Here is an 18,136-nt window from a genome sequence, read left to right as displayed (position 1 = left end):
TTTCAGGCCTCTCTCAAGTCTCCACGCCTTCTCACCGAGTCTGTCTTTGATCTCCTCCCCCGTCCCCTTTCAGTCCAGCCTGGTCCCCTTTCAGTCCAGCCTGTTCCCCTTGCGCGGGAAAGTCCTCCGTCTCTAGTTCCCGCCCCAGAGCAGTCACATCTACACTATTACTACTTTCTGAGGCTCTGCCCCTTCCAAGCAATGCTCCTCCCCATCATGTCCTGCCCAGCGGTGTTTTAGGTGAGGGCGGGCCATCTCTTTTGTTTCTCTCCGCCCCTTCCTCAGTCCAATCAGGACCGCCGCTCTCATGGTGGCCCCGCCCCTCCAGGCCAGTCGGGCTCTTTTAAATAACTTTGACTTGTCCCCACCTCCTTCTGCCCCACCTGCACTTTTTCAGTTCAATCAGGTCTCTCTCTCTGGTATCTAGCCCCGCCTTCCCCCTGCTCCCAGGGCCCCCGAACACAATTAGTAGTAACCGGTCCCGCCTCCTTCGACGCCCCGCCCCGCCCCTCCGCCCTTTCTCTCTCGGAAAGAGCCAATCGCTGTGTCTCACTGGCGGCCCCACCTAGTCCAGCTGGGTCGCATTAGAGTCCCCGCCCCGTTCCTCCCGGCCACAGCCCCGCCCCACCTCCCCCAGCCCAATCAGTTGGGGTTCTCTCCAAGAAGCCACGCCCCCACCACTTCGCTCGTCCTCCCACCCAATCCCGCGGGTCTCTCTCCCTGCGTCCCCGCCCCCTGCATCCCCGCCCCTCCTGCCCCGCCCACCGTCCAATGCTGAGCTCAGTCTGCGTCTCATCCTTCCGCCGGCGCCAGGGGGCCAGCAAGCAGCAGCCGGCGCCAACGCCGCAGCCGCCAGAGTCCCCGCCGCCGCCACCGCTGCCGCCGCAGCAGCAGCAGCCTGCGCAGCCCGGCCCCGCCGCGTCCCCGGCGGGCCCCCCGGCACCCCGCGGGCCCGGGGGCCGGCGCGCCGAGCCATGCCCCGGGCTGCCGGCGGCGGCCATGGGGCGGCACGGCGGCGGCGGTGGCGACAGCGGCAAGATCGTGATCAACGTGGGCGGCGTGCGCCATGAGACGTACCGCTCGACGCTGCGCACCCTGCCGGGGACGCGGCTGGCCGGCCTGACGGAGCCCGAGGCGGCGGCGCGCTTCGACTACGACCCGGGCGCCGACGAGTTCTTCTTCGACCGGCACCCGGGAGTCTTCGCCTACGTGCTCAACTACTACCGCACCGGCAAGCTGCACTGCCCGGCCGACGTGTGCGGGCCCCTGTTTGAGGAGGAGCTCGGCTTCTGGGGCATCGACGAGACCGACGTGGAGGCCTGCTGCTGGATGACCTACCGGCAGCACCGCGACGCCGAGGAGGCGCTCGACTCCTTCGAGGCGCCAGACCCCGCGGGCGCCGCCAACGCCGCCAACGCCGCGGGCGCCCACGACGGAGGCCTGGACGACGAGGCGGGCGCGGGCGGCGGCGGCCTGGACGGAGCGGGCGGCGAACTCAAGCGCCTCTGCTTCCAGGACGCGGGCGGCGGCGCCGGGGGGCCGCCAGGGGGCGCGGGCGGCGCGGGCGGCACGTGGTGGCGCCGCTGGCAGCCCCGCGTGTGGGCGCTCTTCGAGGACCCCTACTCGTCGCGGGCTGCCAGGGTGAGCGCGCTCTCGGGTCCCCTATTCACCCCACTCCCGTCTCCGGGCGCCCCCAGACTCCCAGGAGCGACCCAGCCCCACCCCTCCGGGTCTCTTTAGGCTTCTCAGTCTCCTAGAAGCTTCTTCCCCAATCCTGAGACTCCTGGGCTCCTCCGAACACACCCCCCTCTCACAGTCATCCCCCGGATACTCCAAAGACCAATCTCCAACCTTCAGGCTCTTTCACACCCCTCCAAACCTCACCCCGGCTCTCCAGGCCACCCTAGACCCTTAGACACGACCTGCAGACCGTGAGTCTCTCTGCTTCAGGGGGTGCTTCTCTGAACAACCCCATCCCCACCTTTCCTGGGCCCCTCTGAGACCCTCCCCAACCCTCACCTCTCCTGGGCCCCTCCAAACCTCTTCTGACTACTCTTGGCCACCGTCCAGCCCTTGGTTTCTTGGACCTTCCCCAAGCCCTCAGAAGACATCTCATCTCAGCCCTCAAAGTGTCCTAGGCCCTGTGAACACTGTCCCCCACTTTCCTCGCTTTCTGCAGGCTCTCCGGGGCCCCCTCTTCAACTCTCAGTCTCTCCCAGTATCTCCCTGATTCACCCCGTGGCCCCTCTCCCAGAACACCTCGCTCTCCAAGTTTGAATCTCCTGATTATTTTTTCCACCCCTCTTCTGCTCTCAAAGTCTCATCAAGCCCCCCACCCCACCCCAACCTCATAGCCTTCTGACCTCTCTGAACCTCCACTTGCTCTTGCCTGGACATTTTCACCTCCCCCTCGCTTCAGCACTGAGTCTGCTGGAACCTCTGGGCCCCCTCTGCACTCTGTGTTCAACACTCATCTTGCACCACGCCAACTCCCATCCCAAGGACTTTCCCCATAAAGCTCCAGACATCCCCCAAGCCTTTCACACTCCTCCTCGGTGTCTCCAGAAGCATCCCATGCCCCCATCATATGCCTTTCATCTCCAGAACCCTCATATGTCCTGCAGAATTGCTCTTCCTTTTCCATAGATCCTTACAGCTTCTCCCTTCCATCATTTTATCTGCACAGCCCACTCTCTACCCCTGGGACTCCCCCCACTCCAAAGCCCCCACAGCCCCTTTCCTAGCCTAAGTGACTTGCCTCCCTGCTCTAGAACTTTTTCTAACCTCAAACCCTGGGACACCCCTCAAGTCATCAGCCCCAAAACTTTCATCTCAGAATAGCTTCCAATTATTTCTACCTTGCCTTGGTATTCCTTCCACCTTCCCTCTTCTTTTCTAGAACCCCCACTGTGCAAAACACAGAACCCAGCCTCTCAGCCTGTCCCCCTCCATCAAAGTGAACTAAAGAGCCTTCTCTCTCTCCAAATTCCAGATTTTCCCCAAAGCTCTCTCCATAGTTCCCAGGAAACTTTCCTCAAGCATCCATAACTTCCTAGGCTAAATGACTACCCTCCCCCTGGGTTCTCTCCTGAACCTCTTCCTCCTACCAACTTCCTCCCTGTCCCGGAGACCCCGGAGGGAGAATGTGGTGGAAAAGAAAGGGGCAGTGCAAAATGGGGGCAATCGGAAATGGGGAAAATAAGAACGATACCAGGACCCCTACCTAGGCTCCTGGGGACCCAAACACCCAGGGGAGCAGGTCTTGGCTCCCTCCCCCCACCGTGCCGCGTCCTGAGCCGGGAAGGACGCGGAACCGCAGTGCCGCATTCGCGCCGGGGGAGGGAGGGGGGGCGCCTGGAACCACCGCATAAAGTTTGGTCCCCAGAAAGCGCTGAGTTGGCGAGATTTAGGGTTTGATGGGGGGAGGTGGGGAAGAGGAGGTGCGGAAGGCACATGGCCCTAGATGCCGCCCCCAGACAATGAGAGGCTCCTTCCCCCATGGCCTGGGGCGCCCTTCTTTCCTGTGACTCCACTGAAGGGTGCTGAGGTGAGAGGCGGAATGAAGGTAGAGTTCTTCGGTGATGATCAAGGTTCGGGACAGCTACGCAGGTCATTCATTTACTCTACAAATGTGTTTTGGGTGTTCACGGTGTGCCGAGCCCTTTCCAGTCTACCAGTGAGATGGCTTGAGAGAGTTGGGAGCTGAGGCCAAAGCAAACTGGAGGGTCGGATCCTACAGCCCCCTGCCCCCGCCCCTTCCCCGTAATCACTCCTTTCCTTCTTACAGGGACTCCAAGCCCTCCTACCACTTCTGCTTTTGAGCCACCTTGGGGTAAGGGGTTAAACCAGCCCGACGCCGTCCAGCCTCTGCAGCTGCGCACTGCGGCGGGTGCCCACCTTTCCTTGTGCCCTGGGAGGGAAGGAGTTAATCAGGCTTCTGGCCCGAGGCCTCCCGCCGGAAAGCAGCCACACTGCGGCTGCGTGTTGAATACTAGGCACTGGCCCGGAAGGGGTTAAGACGGCCCCGAGCCGCTGCGGCTGCGCACTGCGGCGGGGGAGCTGTCCGCGGTGCTGGCCGTCCTGCGCCCCGCCCCCCGGCCCGGCCGGCCCGCCCCCATTGCGGTGCCGCAGCAACGCCGCGCGCCCAGCTCGGAGGGGGCGGGGAGGAACTAGGCATGCGCTCTGCGGAGGCCTCTGGCCTCTTAAACCACTGCAGAGAAGTGAAGGTGGGGGTAGGGGGAGTGCAGAGAGGACCTGCGCTGGCCCCCAGCCCACCCCAAAGTCCAGGGTCCTCTCTGTGGCCCTGAAACTCCCCAACCCCTACTTCCTAGCTCTGCACCTCAGTAAAGTCAAGCCCAGAGCCCATGCCCCAACCCCTGTGGAGGAAGGTGGGTGCACAGACCCACCACAAAGTCCAAGGCCCTCTCTTGTGGTCCGACAGTGGCCTCTCTGTGCTCTGCACCCCTGATTAGATGCAGAGCTCCCCATGCCTTCCCCTCCTGCACTACTCACAGGATTAAATCCCTCTCTTTACTATAACACCTGTCTTCCTTCCCTCTCCAACGCACTCCTCTCCCCTCCACCCCTCTGCGTATCTGATAAAGCCCATGACATCTCTAGGGGCCTGGCTCATTGCTTTCCTTCCCCAAGACCCTGACCCCGCTCCATCCTCTTCTAGGCCCTCATCAAAACCCACATCACTGTGTGGCAGGACTCTGGTCATCCCCCATCTTGAAATGGCTCAGGACCCTTCACCCTTCATCCTCTGCACCTTTGGCAAATGCCCAAACCTCTCTTTGGCCCTGCCTCTGCCCTCTCCCACAAGGTCCAGACCAGTGACTCTCCCTTCCTCTGCAGGGCCCTAAACCCTGCCTGACTCTCCTCTTCCCTTTTTGCAGGCTTAACCCTTCAACCCCTTCTCCCCTTAGGAGCCCTGACCCCCGGCTCCCCTCTGTGGCACCACCCTGTCCTCTCTGGGTGAGGCCTTGACCTTACCCTCCAACTAACTGCTGTCTCCATACCCACAGCTCAGATCTTCGAACTGTGTTCCAGGCACTGCTCCAAGCACTGTGTTTGGAGCCAAGTCCTTCTTACGCTCATCTAATTTAATCCTCACAACAGTCCCACTAAAAACTTCTGGTTCACAAAGCTCAATCTCTTTGCCCAATTTTGACAGGTTAAAAGCCAGATTCAAACCCAGGCATTCAAACCCAGGCTCTCTGACTCTTAACCACCTCATGATTCTGCCTCCCTGCCCACCTTCTCCCTTTCCCCTCCACTCAACTCCAAGCTGAGCCCCAAAGCCTCTGGGACACACAGGGTGTGTGATCTTAGATCCCGTAGCTCCCATCCTATAGAACCTGTGGACCCTGCTGGGGAGCCCTGAAATAGGACACAGGAAACAGGAGGTTGGGGGGAGGTGGTCTAGGAAACAGCAAGGGGCCAGAAATGTTTCCAAGGAAAGAAGCTGCCCATCTGTTGTGTCTGCTGGGGCCAGCTCTTTTCCAACTGCCTCTGTTCCTTTCTCTTCCCTTTTGCTAGTTTTAGAGGGGAGATTCTAGATCTAAAATCTCGAGATCTAGATGGGATTCTGGAATTCATGGAGCATAGGTGGGACACCTGGATTTTACCGAGTTTGGGCGCAGGAGGCTGGGGAAGGGGGCATGGGAAGGGTCTTCTGGAGGTTATGGTCAACCCGATGCCTAGATCACCTCTCCCCCCTCTCCCTCCCTGCCCTGCAGTATGTGGCCTTTGCCTCCCTCTTCTTCATCCTCATCTCCATCACCACCTTCTGCCTGGAAACCCATGAGGGCTTCATCCATATCAGCAACAAGACGGTGACCCAGGCTTCCCCGATCCCCGGAGCGCCGCCAGAGAACATCACCAACGTGGAGGTGGAGACGGAGCCATTCCTGACCTACGTGGAGGGAGTGTGCGTGGTCTGGTTCACCTTTGAGTTCCTCATGCGCATCACCTTCTGCCCGGACAAGGTGGAGTTTCTTAAAAGCAGCCTGAACATCATCGACTGTGTGGCCATCCTGCCCTTCTATCTCGAGGTGGGCCTCTCAGGCCTCAGCTCCAAGGCCGCCAAAGACGTGCTGGGCTTTCTGCGGGTGGTCCGCTTCGTCCGCATCCTGCGCATCTTCAAGCTGACCCGGCACTTCGTGGGGCTGCGCGTGCTGGGACACACGCTCCGTGCCAGCACCAACGAGTTTCTGCTGCTCATCATCTTCCTGGCCTTGGGGGTGCTCATCTTCGCCACCATGATTTACTACGCGGAGCGCATTGGCGCTGACCCCGATGATATCCTGGGCTCCAACCACACCTACTTCAAGAACATCCCCATTGGCTTCTGGTGGGCCGTGGTCACCATGACAACCCTGGGCTATGGAGACATGTACCCCAAGACGTGGTCGGGGATGCTGGTCGGGGCGCTGTGTGCCCTGGCGGGGGTGCTGACCATTGCCATGCCCGTGCCCGTCATTGTCAACAACTTTGGCATGTACTATTCGCTGGCCATGGCCAAGCAGAAGCTGCCCAAGAAGAAGAACAAACATATCCCCCGCCCCCCGCAGCCGGGCTCACCCAACTACTGCAAGCCTGACCCACCCCCGCCACCCCCGCCCCACCCGAACCACGGCAGCGGGGGCATCAGCCCGCCGCCACCCATCACCCCGCCCTCCATGGGGGTGACTGTGGCCGGGGCCTACCCAGCAGGGCCCCACACACACCCCGGGCTGCTCAGGGGGGGAGCGGGTGGGCTGGGGATCACGGGGCTGCCTCCTCTGCCAGCCCCTGGCGAGCCTTGCCCGTTGGCTCAGGAGGAGGTGATTGAGATCAACCGGGCAGGTGAGCCTGGGCGTCGGGTGGGGGGCACCCATGGAGACCCGGGGAGGAGTGGGGAGGTAGCTGCCGAGGTTAAGAGAGCCTTGAGTGGTCAGCATCGAAGACACGAGGGAGCGTAAAACCATTAGCAGGAGCTCAGGCCAAGAAGGAGGCACAGATAGTCACACAGAGACATAGGTTTCGCGGGAAGGAGTTTTGGGGAGAAACAGATTTGCAAGGTATTCAGAGGGGCCAGTGAGGCAGAGGCAGCATCATCAGCTGTACAGTGAGAGGGACCTGGAGAAGGAGAGTGGGGCTCAGAGAGAGACACACAGAGAGGGTCTCCCACAAATCACAGGCAGACCCGACACAGAGCCCCAGGGACGGTGCTGAGCATCCGGCGACAGCCCTGAGGGAAGAGAGACTGAAGACGATAGGGTCTGCGGCGGGAGTCAGAAACCCGAGAGATGTCATGGAGACCAGAGGAAGAGATGGGATGCAGATTTTTGATGTGGATGGGAGCCGTCAGTGGCACAGTTTGGGTTCTAATGACAGCGAGCCTGAGGTGAACAGACTTCAGAATAGAGAGTCAGGCCAGGGCAGAGCCCCCAGGGCAGAATGGAAAGCAGGGCCCGGTCAGTGGGCTTTGCTGCAGGCAGCTTGGGAAGGTCCTGGAGAGAGATCCGGAGAGGTGTTGCTCAGAGGAAGACAGGGAGAGAGACGAGGAGAGAAGAAAGCTGCCTGTGCCTCTGTGTGTGTTCAGCGCCTCAGAGGCAGTGGCCTGGGAGTCTGAGAGGAGGGAGAGGCTGGTGGCCCCCCTGCATCACCCTGCCTTAAGTAGGTCAAGAAAGGGAGCTGGGCCACCTGGCCCCCATCTTGCTCCCTCAGCCGCTGACCCAGTTTCACACCAATTAAAAATAGCTGGAGTCAGAGCCTAGGGGACCCCCACCTCCCATCTCTCACCTTCCCAAGCCCTTCCCCATAGTGCCCTTCCCAGAGCCCAGCACTCCTCCCTAAACAGCCACTTCCTAGCCTGCCACTCCTCCCCAGCCATCCCTCCACCTCCTACCCCTACCCCAGCCAAGTTCCCCAAAGTTTGCTCCAGCCAACCACCCCGCAACACGGCCTTGCCCTCTTCCCAGCACCCAACTTGCTTCATCCCCAACCATCTCTTTTATTTCCTTCCCCACCCCCAGGGATGGAGTCTCGCTCTTCTCCCAGGCTGGAGTGCAGTGGCACCGTCTCGGCTCACTGCAGCCCCTGCCTCCCAGGTTCAAGCAGTCCTCCTACCTCAGCCTCCCAAGTAGCTGGGACTACAGGTGCACGCCACCACGCCTGGCTAATTTTTGTATTTTTGGTAGAGACAGGGTTTCACCATGTCAGTCAGGCTGGTCTCGAACTCCTGAGCTCAAGTGATCCAGCGGCCTCAATCTTCCCAAGCGGTTGGATTGCAGGCACAAGCCACCCCATCCAGCATCTTTATTCTTTTTCTTTTTTTTTTTTTAGACAGGGTCTCACTCTATCACCTAGGCTGGAGCTGTGGTGCCGCCATGACTCACTGCAGGCTGACCTCCCAGGTTTAAGTGATCTTCCTGCCTCAGTCTCCAGAGTAGCCAAGACTACAGGCGTGCACTACTGTACCCGGCTAATATTTCTACCTTTTGTAGAGACGGGATTTTTTTTTTTTCTTTTTTCCTGTCAACTTCCTCAGGTTGAAATAGAGACGGGATTTCGTTGCCAGAGCTGGTCTCGAACTCATGGCCTCAAGCAGTCCTCCCACTTCAGCCTCCCAAAGTGCTGGGATTACACTCATGAGCAACTATGCTGAGCTCCAGATAATATCTTTAAACAGCACCACACCCCAATCCTGCTCTTCCTGGTACCCCACATCTGGCACCACCACCACATCCCAGCTCTCAGCACCTCCCCGCACCACCTGTCTCTGTCCACCTCCCTGTCCAGACCACCCTTCCCGACTACAGTCGACCTTCCCAGCACTCAACACCCTCGCCTATGATGACCCTCCAGCCAAGCCCCCTTGATACCCTCTCCCAGCTGTGCCCCACCCCCGCCACCGTCCTGGCCGCTCCTTCCCATCACCCTGCCCCTGAATCTCCACTTCCAGCACTGAACATCCTCCAGCACTCCCAGCATCAGCTCCTTGCAGACCATCTTGCCCCTCCACATATTCACTGCACCTCACTCTCGCCTTTGTCTCTGTTTGACACCCTTGGGAGCAGATCCTCGCCCCAATGGGGATCCGGCAGCAGCTGCGCTTGCCCACGAGGACTGTCCAGCCATTGACCAGCCCGCCATGTCCCCAGAGGACAAGAGCCCCATCACGCCTGGAAGCCGTGGCCGCTACAGCCGGGACCGAGCCTGCTTCCTCCTTACCGACTATGCCCCTTCCCCTGATGGCTCCATCCGAAAAGGTGAGATGTCCCCCCACTGGCCCCCTGGGACCCTCCCTCTCTCTCCCCTGCCCAGAGGAGGGAGGAGAGGGTGATGGGGAAGGAGGCGCTGGACTTCCCTTCCCCCCCTCCCTTGGCCCCAAACCACCTCCCTCCCAGATCTTCCCCGTACCCCCGCCCCAAGTTTCCTCACCACTGACCCTTCACCTGTCTTTATTCCATGTCCATTCCTCCGAACCCTCTGGCCTCTTCCCCCACCCCCAGCCACTGGTGCTCCCCCACTGCCCCCCCAAGAGTGGCGTAAGCCAGGCCCCCCAAGCTTCTTGCCCGATCTCAACGCCAACGCCGCGGCCTGGATATCCCCCTAGTGGATGAACCCCCTCCCCCGGGGTAAGTAGCCCCCCTCCTCTGATCCCCCCACTCCCAGACTCCCCACTCCTGCCTGACTAACGCCTCTGAGAACATGCAGCCCCCACTGACCAAGACTCCGGCCCCCTCACTGCAAACAGCTGTACCCACTTAACCTCCAGCTCTTGACACTGACCCCACACCCACCTACCCAGGACTCACCCTGCTCCTCACTAACCCCCGAACTAACCCAACCCTGCCTCCCACACTGTGCCTGCCCTCACGACTGACCCCATCCTCACTCCCATCAGCATCTCTGCCTCCCTCCTTGGCCCTAGGGTTTTAAAAATTCAACAAGGAAAGCAGAGGGCATGCCCAGAACACTTCTGGGTGCAGGATAGGAAGAGAAAGGTTCAGCCGCCCATCCATTCCCCTGTGAATTCAGCCAGTGCTTAGACAGCACCCACGAGCCCCAGGTGCTGGCCATGGGGAGTTCAACTGTGAACAAAATCCAAGCCCCCAGGAGCTTCCACTTTGGAGCAGGAGGCAGACAGGGACCTAGAAAGTCATTGTTTGAGGAGATATATGCTAAAACGGAGGGAGAACAGGCAGTGAGAGGACCACTAGAAACTCCCAGGGGAGGGGGGTGAGCATCAGGAAAGAGTCGGTATCTGCAGTGGGACCCTAAGGTTGACCAGGAGTCCTGGCCACATGCAGAGGAAGTGATCCCATTCAGGAATGGCTGGAGGGAACTGCAGGACAGCGCCTCGGAGACTAGACCCTGGAGGGAGAGGGATTCTCGGGTGAGGTGAAGCCGTGGCCAGGCTGAGAGGCTGCAGCCTTGTCTAGGGGGCTGGGGAGGAGGCAGGTAAGCTGGGAGGGGCAGCTCTGGGGTCTTGTGAGGATGGACTGGAGGTGAGAGGCTGGAAGTCAGGAGGCTGGAGAAGAGGCTGAGGTGACAGGTGGAAGCCTGAGCTGAGGCCAGGGATGTGGGGATGGAGAGGAAGGGGTGAGGCAGAGAGAGTCAGGGGTCAGGGAAGAGGAGGGACAGGCCGGGGGATGCCGGCCATGCAGCAGTGAGGGAGTGCTAGTTAGATGAATCATTCAGCAAACATCACTAAGTACTTACACCACATGCTAGGAATGTAACAACCCGAGCCAACTCCTAGCTTCTTTCATTCATGTATTCAATCCATTCATTCACTGTTTTGGCAACTGATTCTTTTCCTTTTTTTGAGACAGAGCCTTGCTGTGTCACCCAGGCAGGAGTGCAATGGCACAATCTCAGCTCACTGCAACCTCCACCTCCTGGGTTCAAGCGATGGGGTCTTGCTATGTTGGCCAGGTTGGTCTTGAACTCCTGGGCTCAAGTGATCCTCCTGCCTTGGCCTTCCAAAGTGCTAGGATTACAGACATGAGCCACTACCCCTGGCCACAACTGATTCTTGAGAACATAGTTCCAGGCACTGTAGATTTGGGATAACAAATTATGAATCTGCCATTAGGGTTTACAGTCTAGGGCAGGGATCAGCAAACTAACTGATCCTTCAGCCATCTGGTTTTGTAAATAAAGCTTTACTGGAACACAACCATGTTGAGCCACAACAGCAGAGTGGAATAATTGGGTCAGAGACTATACAGCCCCCATAGCCAAAGAGATTTACTATCTGTCCTTTTGCAGGAAAAGTTTCCAGTCCCCCATAGGAGGAAGCGGAAAATAAGCAATTGAGGCTGGGTGCAGTGGCTCATGCCTGTAATCTCAGCCCTTTGGGAGGTTGAGGAGGGCAGATCACTTGAGATCAGGAGTTTTGAGACCAGCCTGGCCAACATGGTGAAAACCCATCGCTACTAAAAATACAAAAATTAGCTGGGCGTGGTGGTGGGCACCTGTAGTCCCAGCTACTCAGGAGGCTGAGGCAGGAGAATCGCTTGAACCCAGGAGGCAGAAGAAATTGCAGTGAGCCGAGATTGTGCCACTGCACTCCAGCCTGGGCGACAGACAGTGAGAGTCCCCTCAAAAAAAAAAAAAAAGAACAAGAAGAAAAGAAGGAAGGAAGGGCAAAAGCAATTAAGATAAAGGTAAAAGAACAAGATTATTAGTCTGGCCACTTCAGTTAAAGAGGTCTGGCTGGGCACAGTGGCTTCCACCTATAACTCCAGCACTTTGGGAGGCCAAATTGGGAGTCACCTAGGAATTTGAGACCAGCCTGGGCAACTTAGCAATACCTATTTCCTCCAAAAAAAACCCTTTGGTGTGGTGGTGCATGCCTGTAGACCCAGCGATGGGAGGCCGCACTGAGCCGTTATTGTGCCACGGTGCTCCAGCCTGGGGGACAGAGTGGGACCCTGCCTCTGGGGAAGCGGAGTTCTGCCAAGGACTTTTTGAGGAGGTGACACAGAACCTGAAGGGTGGAAAGGGCCAGGCAGGGGGAAGGAATGGAAGGAATGGCAGGTGGACAGGCCCTGAGCTGCCTGGGGTAAAGGGACAGCAAGGAGTGCTGTGAGGCTGTTCCCAGTGGCCAAGGGGAGAGGGCTGCCGAAGTCTCGGAGAAAGATCAGGGTGGGTTCTGTGGCCATAGTGAGGAGGCAGGACTTTATTTTAAATGTGAAGGGAAGCCACATGAAGGTACGTGGTCCACGCTTTCATTCAACAACCGTCTGTGGAATCGTTTCTAGAAATGTAGACGCATCCTCAAGAATGCCTGCCCACAGCTTAAGGAGATGCCGTGGGGGAACTTGGGGAGCTTCCAGGGATGGCATCATCTAAACCCCTGTGTTTCACAGCAGTTCAGGGAGGGCCGTGACCACCCCACGACCCCAGGCCACAGAGCACCCTGGGAGAGCCCAGGCTTCCCAGCTCCTAGTCCAGAGCGGGGATTGTCTGGCTCCTCTTGCTTCCATCCCCACCTCTCCTTTTTACAACCCCCTTCATTGTCCATTTCCATCTCATCCCCCCACTCCCCTCCCCATTCCTATCTAACCCCTCCCCCCCCCCCCCCCCCCCCGCCGCTTGCACCCACTCCCAGTCCTTTACCTTCCTCTGTTCTCCACCCCCAGGTCTGGAGGGGCCCCTGTGGGATTGAGGGGAAGAGGGCGTGGGGAGGGCATAGGCCTAAGGGTGAAGGAGGATTGGGGTTGGGGTGGCTGGGTGGGGGAGGTCCCTGCTTCTCTTGCCTATGATGCCAGAATCCATTCATTGAACTCAAATCATGGCTGGAGCTGATGGGGTTGGCTGAAGTGTGCCCTGGGTCCTTCCCCCTCCATCCCTCCCAAGCCTCTTCCTTGCTCTTCCACAACCCCCTTCCCACAAGACCCCTTTGGCCTATTGTCCCCATGCTCCTTCCCCCAAGTCTCTCCCACCTCGACCTTCCCTTCCCAATGGTTTTGGTTTTGAGATGGGGTCTTGCTCTATCGCCCAGGCTGGAGTGCAGTAGCGCGATCTCGGATCACGGCAGCCTCTGCCTCCTGGGTTCAAGCGATTCTCCTGCCTCAGCCTCCTGAATGGCTAGAATTACACATGCTTGCCACCATGCCCTGCTAATTTTTGTATTTTTAGTAGAGACAGGGGTTTTACCATCTTGGCCAGACTGGTCTTGAACTCCTGGATTCAAGTGCTCCCCCTGCCTCGGCCCCCCAGAGTGCTGGGATTACAGGTGTGAGCCACCGTGCCCATCTTCTTCCCTCTCTAATTGTCCCCTATGGTCCTCCCAAGACCCTCCTTATCTCTAGGCCTGTCCTCCACCCATGCTCCTCCCTCCTACATCTGCCCTCACCTGATCACTGGCTCCCACTCCTCCCCAGCACTCTCTCCCCTCTCCCTCCCTTAGCCACCCCGGAAGCTCCCTCCATATTTGATGTCTCAGCTCTCAGCTGCCCCCCATTTCACTGCTCCCCTCCCCCGGAAAACACCTGAGAGGAGGAAGAGATGCTGGTGGAGTTTCTCCATCCCCCCAACAGTGAGGCTGTGTTGGGGGGTTTCCCCTGACCATCCTCCCTCCCCGCCATGACTCTGTGTATTTCTGTCCCCAGCTCTTGTCACCGCCTGAGACCTCGCAGGACCCTCGGTCCCCCCCTGCCCCTTCCCCCCAGGTTAGCAATTGGGAATGGCTGGGTGGGGGTGTTCCCAAAACACTGGGCTTCATATCTCCCCCCAAGCCCTCTCTCCTCCGATCAAGATACCTTCATCCAGACAGTCCCCTTAGTGTGGCCTGGAAAAGCCACAAAACTCCCTGTGGGGGCTGCAGAACCGTGCCGGCAGCGCTGAGCTTTGTAGAAAACACACACACTGCTGCTGGATCTTGAGTCCCATTAGCTACAAGATACTGTGAGCGCTTTCCCGCACCCATCAGAAGCTCAGAGCCTTCTGGGACCCTTTAAAGTGGTCTCTCACCAGACCTCCCCCGTCCTTCCCCCCTCCCCGCCTCCTTAGAATCTTCCAGAGGAGCCTCCCTTCCCCCAACTCCCCCACTGCTCTTGGAATTCTCATCTGATTCCCCAAGGGCACTGCCAGCTTCACTCCACTCAGCCCCCTGACAGACCCCACCCCCTGCCTGCCCTCTTTCCCTAAAACTAGGTCAACCCCCAGCCCCGCCTCGGTTGCACCATTCCCTGCCCTCTCCACTGGCTGCTCCCACATGCATTCCACCCAGCCCATTCCCACGCCCCTGCCGCCCACCATCCCGCCCTGCTGCCCCCCGGACCTTTTGCCTCAGATGAGGGGACCAGTGGAGGAGGGAAGTGGGGCGGACTGCGGTGGGGACGGGGCGGGGGAGGCTCGGTGGGCACCAACCTGCCTCCTAATCCAGAGTCTCTCCCCCTCCCCGATGTTTCCCCCTTTCTCGTCGATGTTGACTGACTCCCCGATTTGTTCACTTTCTCTCTCTATCTCCTTGATCCACCTCTATCCATCTTTGTCTCTTGTCATCTGTCCTCTTGTGTCTCTGCCTGTCTCTCTGTCTCTTACCCTCTCTCTCTTGCCTTGTCTCTGGGTCTCTCTTGCCTTGTCTCTGGGTCTCTCTTGTCCTCTCCATCCCTTTCTTTGTCTGTCTCTTTCTCCCTGCCTTGGGTCTCTCTGTCGGACCTTTCCCTGCACCCCCATCTTTGTGCTTCCCCCCTATTCCTCACACCTCCCCACCCCCCAGGTTACGAGAAATCCCGCAGCCTGAGCAGCATCGCGGGCCTGAGCGGGGTGTCCCTGCGTCTTGCGCCCCTTGCCACCCCCCCTGGCTCTCCCCGGGCCGCCCGCCGCGCGCCCCCGACCCTGCCCTCCATCCTCTAGCGCTCCCCTCCCCCCTGTGGGGGGACTCGGGGGTGACTGGGAAGAAGGTCAAAGGAGCTGGGGGCGGGGGGTGGGGAAAAGGGTTTTTTAAAAAAAATCAAAAAGTCATTAATAATATGCAACCGAGATGACGATGCCAGCAGACACCCCCGGGCCCCTCACCCCCAACCTGGGCCCCACCAGGATGGACAGAGGGGCCACAGCCTGTCCCCCCCGACTCTTCCCCCCCAAAATAAGCCTTCTCAGGTCTCCATGAGCCATAGGACATACCCCTCCCATCAACTAGTGTAAATAGGTCCAAATTAAGCCAGTTACATCTTGGGGCCCCTCCCCTGCACACTGCATGCCTTCCCTAACCTGGAGCCCCCACTCCAAGTCCACCTCAGCAATAAGCCGCCAGGGGCTGCATGTGTGGGTTCGAGGGGCAGGCACTCTGGGAAGGGGGCTGGCACCTCCCGGGGGTCCGGATGGCCTTTTGGGTCTCCAGCCTTCCCATCCTTCACCCCAGGAGGACCACCAATCCTGTGTGTTGATTAGGGGAAAACAAACCAAAAACTAGAACCAACAGAGGGGAAGGAGGAACAGTTACCCAAGCCCCAAATCGGAGTTGAGCTCAGATGGAGGGAGGCGGGTCAGGCTTCGGACCTGCTGGCTCAGCCTTTAGGACGATTCCTCTGGTGAATTTCACCCTCTCATCTGCCCCTCCCCCAGGACCTGCTCGCCTCTATTCTTGCTGCATGGACTCAGAACTCCTATCCCAGGATTCCTGGGATGATCTGGCCCTAGCACACGAAATTCCTCAACTATCCCCCTCCATTCCCAGGACATGAGACCTGCACCCAGAATTCTGAGACCGACCCTGGCACCCCACATTCCCCAAACCCCACACGGTCCTGTGACCCTCTGCACACAGAGGCTCCCCCAGTTGCCCTCCCCCCACAGCCCACCACCTCAAACCCTCACAAATTCCTGAGCTGCATCCCAGCACTTCTCAAACCTCCAAGACTTGACCCAGCTCTTTTCAGCTCAAATTCAGCCTTTGGGATGCTCCAAAATCTTCCCACAACTGACATTTCCTGGACACCCCCAAATCCTCAGGCCTGCTCCCGCCCCCTACATCCCCAAAGCCCTAATAGACTTGTCCAGCCCAGGTTCCCTTGACGCTAGAACTTCCAAGATAGGCCAGCCTGTCTGCAATTCCAGGGAACCAGACCCTCCCCAGGCACTCTGTCTTACGCCTGACCCTGAGTCCCTTCCCTGAGACGGTACCCTCTTCACAGACACCAGTGTTTCCCAGAGGGTCGTGTTTGTACCCTTGGTGGTATGCTAACGTTTTAGGCAGTTCAAGGACAAACACTTGTTTTAAAAGTTTTGTCTCTAATGCGCACATTTTGTACAGAAGCCGGTGAGTGCAGGCATCGCTGCCTGGCTCGGACACGTTTTATTTAGGTTAAGAGTGTTTCCATTTAAAGTAGTCCACAAATGATCACCGAGGCTGTTCCCGAAGGGAAATACACTGGAATATCAGAAGACTGGGAACCGACAACATACTCAACTCGGCTGGGATCCCAGCCCCCCTTCCCCAGCGGTCCTCGCCGCGTCGCGCTCGCGGGTGGAAAACCATTTCCCACCTCCCATCCTGGCTCAAGGATGCGCTACCTCCCCCAAGCCCAGAGACCACATCGGTCCCAGACTCTTAGCGGATCTCCCTTTTGGAGCCGGGGGCCCTTGAATTAGCAACTTCCCTCCCTCTGCTCCCACGGCCTCAGGAACCCCCCACCCGAGGGTGGATGGGGGGCGTCACTGAGCACGATTCTCGATGCAACGATTCCTATGCAAGGGGCATTTTGAGTCCCCCCCATCCTTCCCTCGGACCCTAAACCCTGGTGAATCAGGGGTGAGGGGTGGGGCGGGTTTTGGTGGGGGCGGGGCAAAGGGCTAGGGGCTCCAGACACCAGGGTACGGGGTGGGGACTGATAATATTGCCAAAGGGTTCAACTTCTTTAACAAGCCCCCCCTCCGTTTCCCTGACCTTCATGAAAGCCGAAGGGGGCGGGGAAAGGGGGTGAGGGTCTTTTCCAAAGGGTACTGACCTCTTCCCAACGTCTCCCCCTGCTCGCCAATCCGCCAGACGTACCCAGCTTTTTAGTTCAGCTTTTCGAAATAACCACAATCATGATAAACTACAAAACGTGATTCTCCTCCCCTCCCACCCCATCCCCCAAGACAACAGTGTGGGATTCGGGGAGGGAGAGCGAGCGAGCTAAAGGGACTCTTTCCAAGTCCGGCTCTCCCTTTTCCCCCCCGGCCGCCAGGGTGCCTGCACCTACACGCATGCGCTGCATGACGCGCCCCCCACACGCATGTCGCACCCCTCCTGCGCTCCGGGAACGCACGGACACGGGCCAGGGGGCGGGGCGATTGGGGAGGAATGAATGGCGGGGGGGGGGTCTTCCTGAGCTCCGAGCTCCGCGGCTCACCCTCCCCAACATACACACACAGCAATAAGTTTCTCTCACTCAAATGTGGGCGGGGCGGGCCTAGCCTGTCGCTGGGTGGGGGGAGTGGCGAGGGGGCGCTCTCAGGGATGGGGGCGGGGTTCGGAGTCAGTGTGGGGAGGGGAGGTCTGCAAAACGTCCAACTTTGGTGCTAATGGCGGGTCTTCTCAGCCCACCTGCAGGGCAGGGAGGGAGGGGTCGGCACGGCCCCTTCCCCAAGCCTCCCCCACGCCCACCCTGGGTGCATGAACCGCCCAATGCAGAAGCTGCCGCATGTCACCCCCCTCTCCCCAAAGAAAAAGTGTCATGCCCCCTTCCCACCCACCCTCACTCCCCACCAAAATAAAAGTTCCTTTTCATTTAAAAATTTCCTCCCGTGTGCCTGCTGGGAAAGTGTCCCGATTGCGGCTGGGGTGCACAGAGGGATTGGGACTTAGAGTGGGGCCCTGTTGCTGGGCACGGTGGCTCAGGCCAGTAATCCCAGCATTTTGGGAGGCCAAGGATGCAGGAAGATTGCTTGAGGCCAGGAGTTCAAGACCAGCCTGGACAACAGAGAGAGACCCTGTCTTTACAAAAAATAAGATAAAATTAGCGAAGTGTGGTGACATCTGTAGTCCCAGCTACTCAGGAGGCTGAGGTGAGAGAATCGCTTGAGCCTGGGAGGTTGAGGCTGTCGTGAACCATGACTGTGCCACTGCACTCCAGCCTGGGTGACAGAGTGAGACCCTATCTCAGTTTTTTAAAAAAGGGGAGGATGGGCTTTGGTGGTCCTGCTA

The 18,136-nt window shown here is 58.8% G+C and overlaps 1 protein-coding gene across 4 annotated transcripts; it reads left to right on the top strand.

Annotated features, from left to right (window-relative positions):
* The first annotated feature begins 745 nt into the window (after positions 1-745).
* On the top strand, positions 746-17,727 carry KCNC3 (potassium voltage-gated channel subfamily C member 3). Of its 4 annotated transcripts, none has more exons than XM_035286566.3 (5): positions 746-1,641; positions 5,742-6,849; positions 9,066-9,257; positions 13,614-13,673; positions 14,726-17,727. In XM_035286566.3, the coding sequence occupies exons 1-4, from the start codon at positions 772-774 to the stop codon at positions 13,628-13,630; spliced, it is 2,187 nt and encodes a 728-aa protein (XP_035142457.1). In that variant the 5' UTR covers positions 746-771; the 3' UTR covers positions 13,631-13,673; positions 14,726-17,727. The 4 variants fall into 4 exon arrangements, with proteins under 4 accessions (XP_035142457.1, XP_035142456.1, XP_008986693.2 ...); XM_035286565.3 differs by lacking the exon at positions 13,614-13,673 and adding an exon at positions 9,501-9,626 and having other exon boundaries at positions 14,726-14,861; XM_008988445.5 differs by lacking the exon at positions 14,726-17,727 and adding an exon at positions 9,501-9,626 and having other exon boundaries at positions 13,614-13,679.
* Positions 17,728-18,136: the final 409 nt, after the last annotated feature.

This window comes from Callithrix jacchus, chromosome 22 (genome assembly GCF_049354715.1).
Source record: "Callithrix jacchus isolate 240 chromosome 22, calJac240_pri, whole genome shotgun sequence".
NCBI lineage: Eukaryota > Metazoa > Chordata > Mammalia > Primates > Cebidae > Callithrix > Callithrix jacchus.
This window is presented reverse-complemented; position numbering and strand designations above follow the sequence as displayed.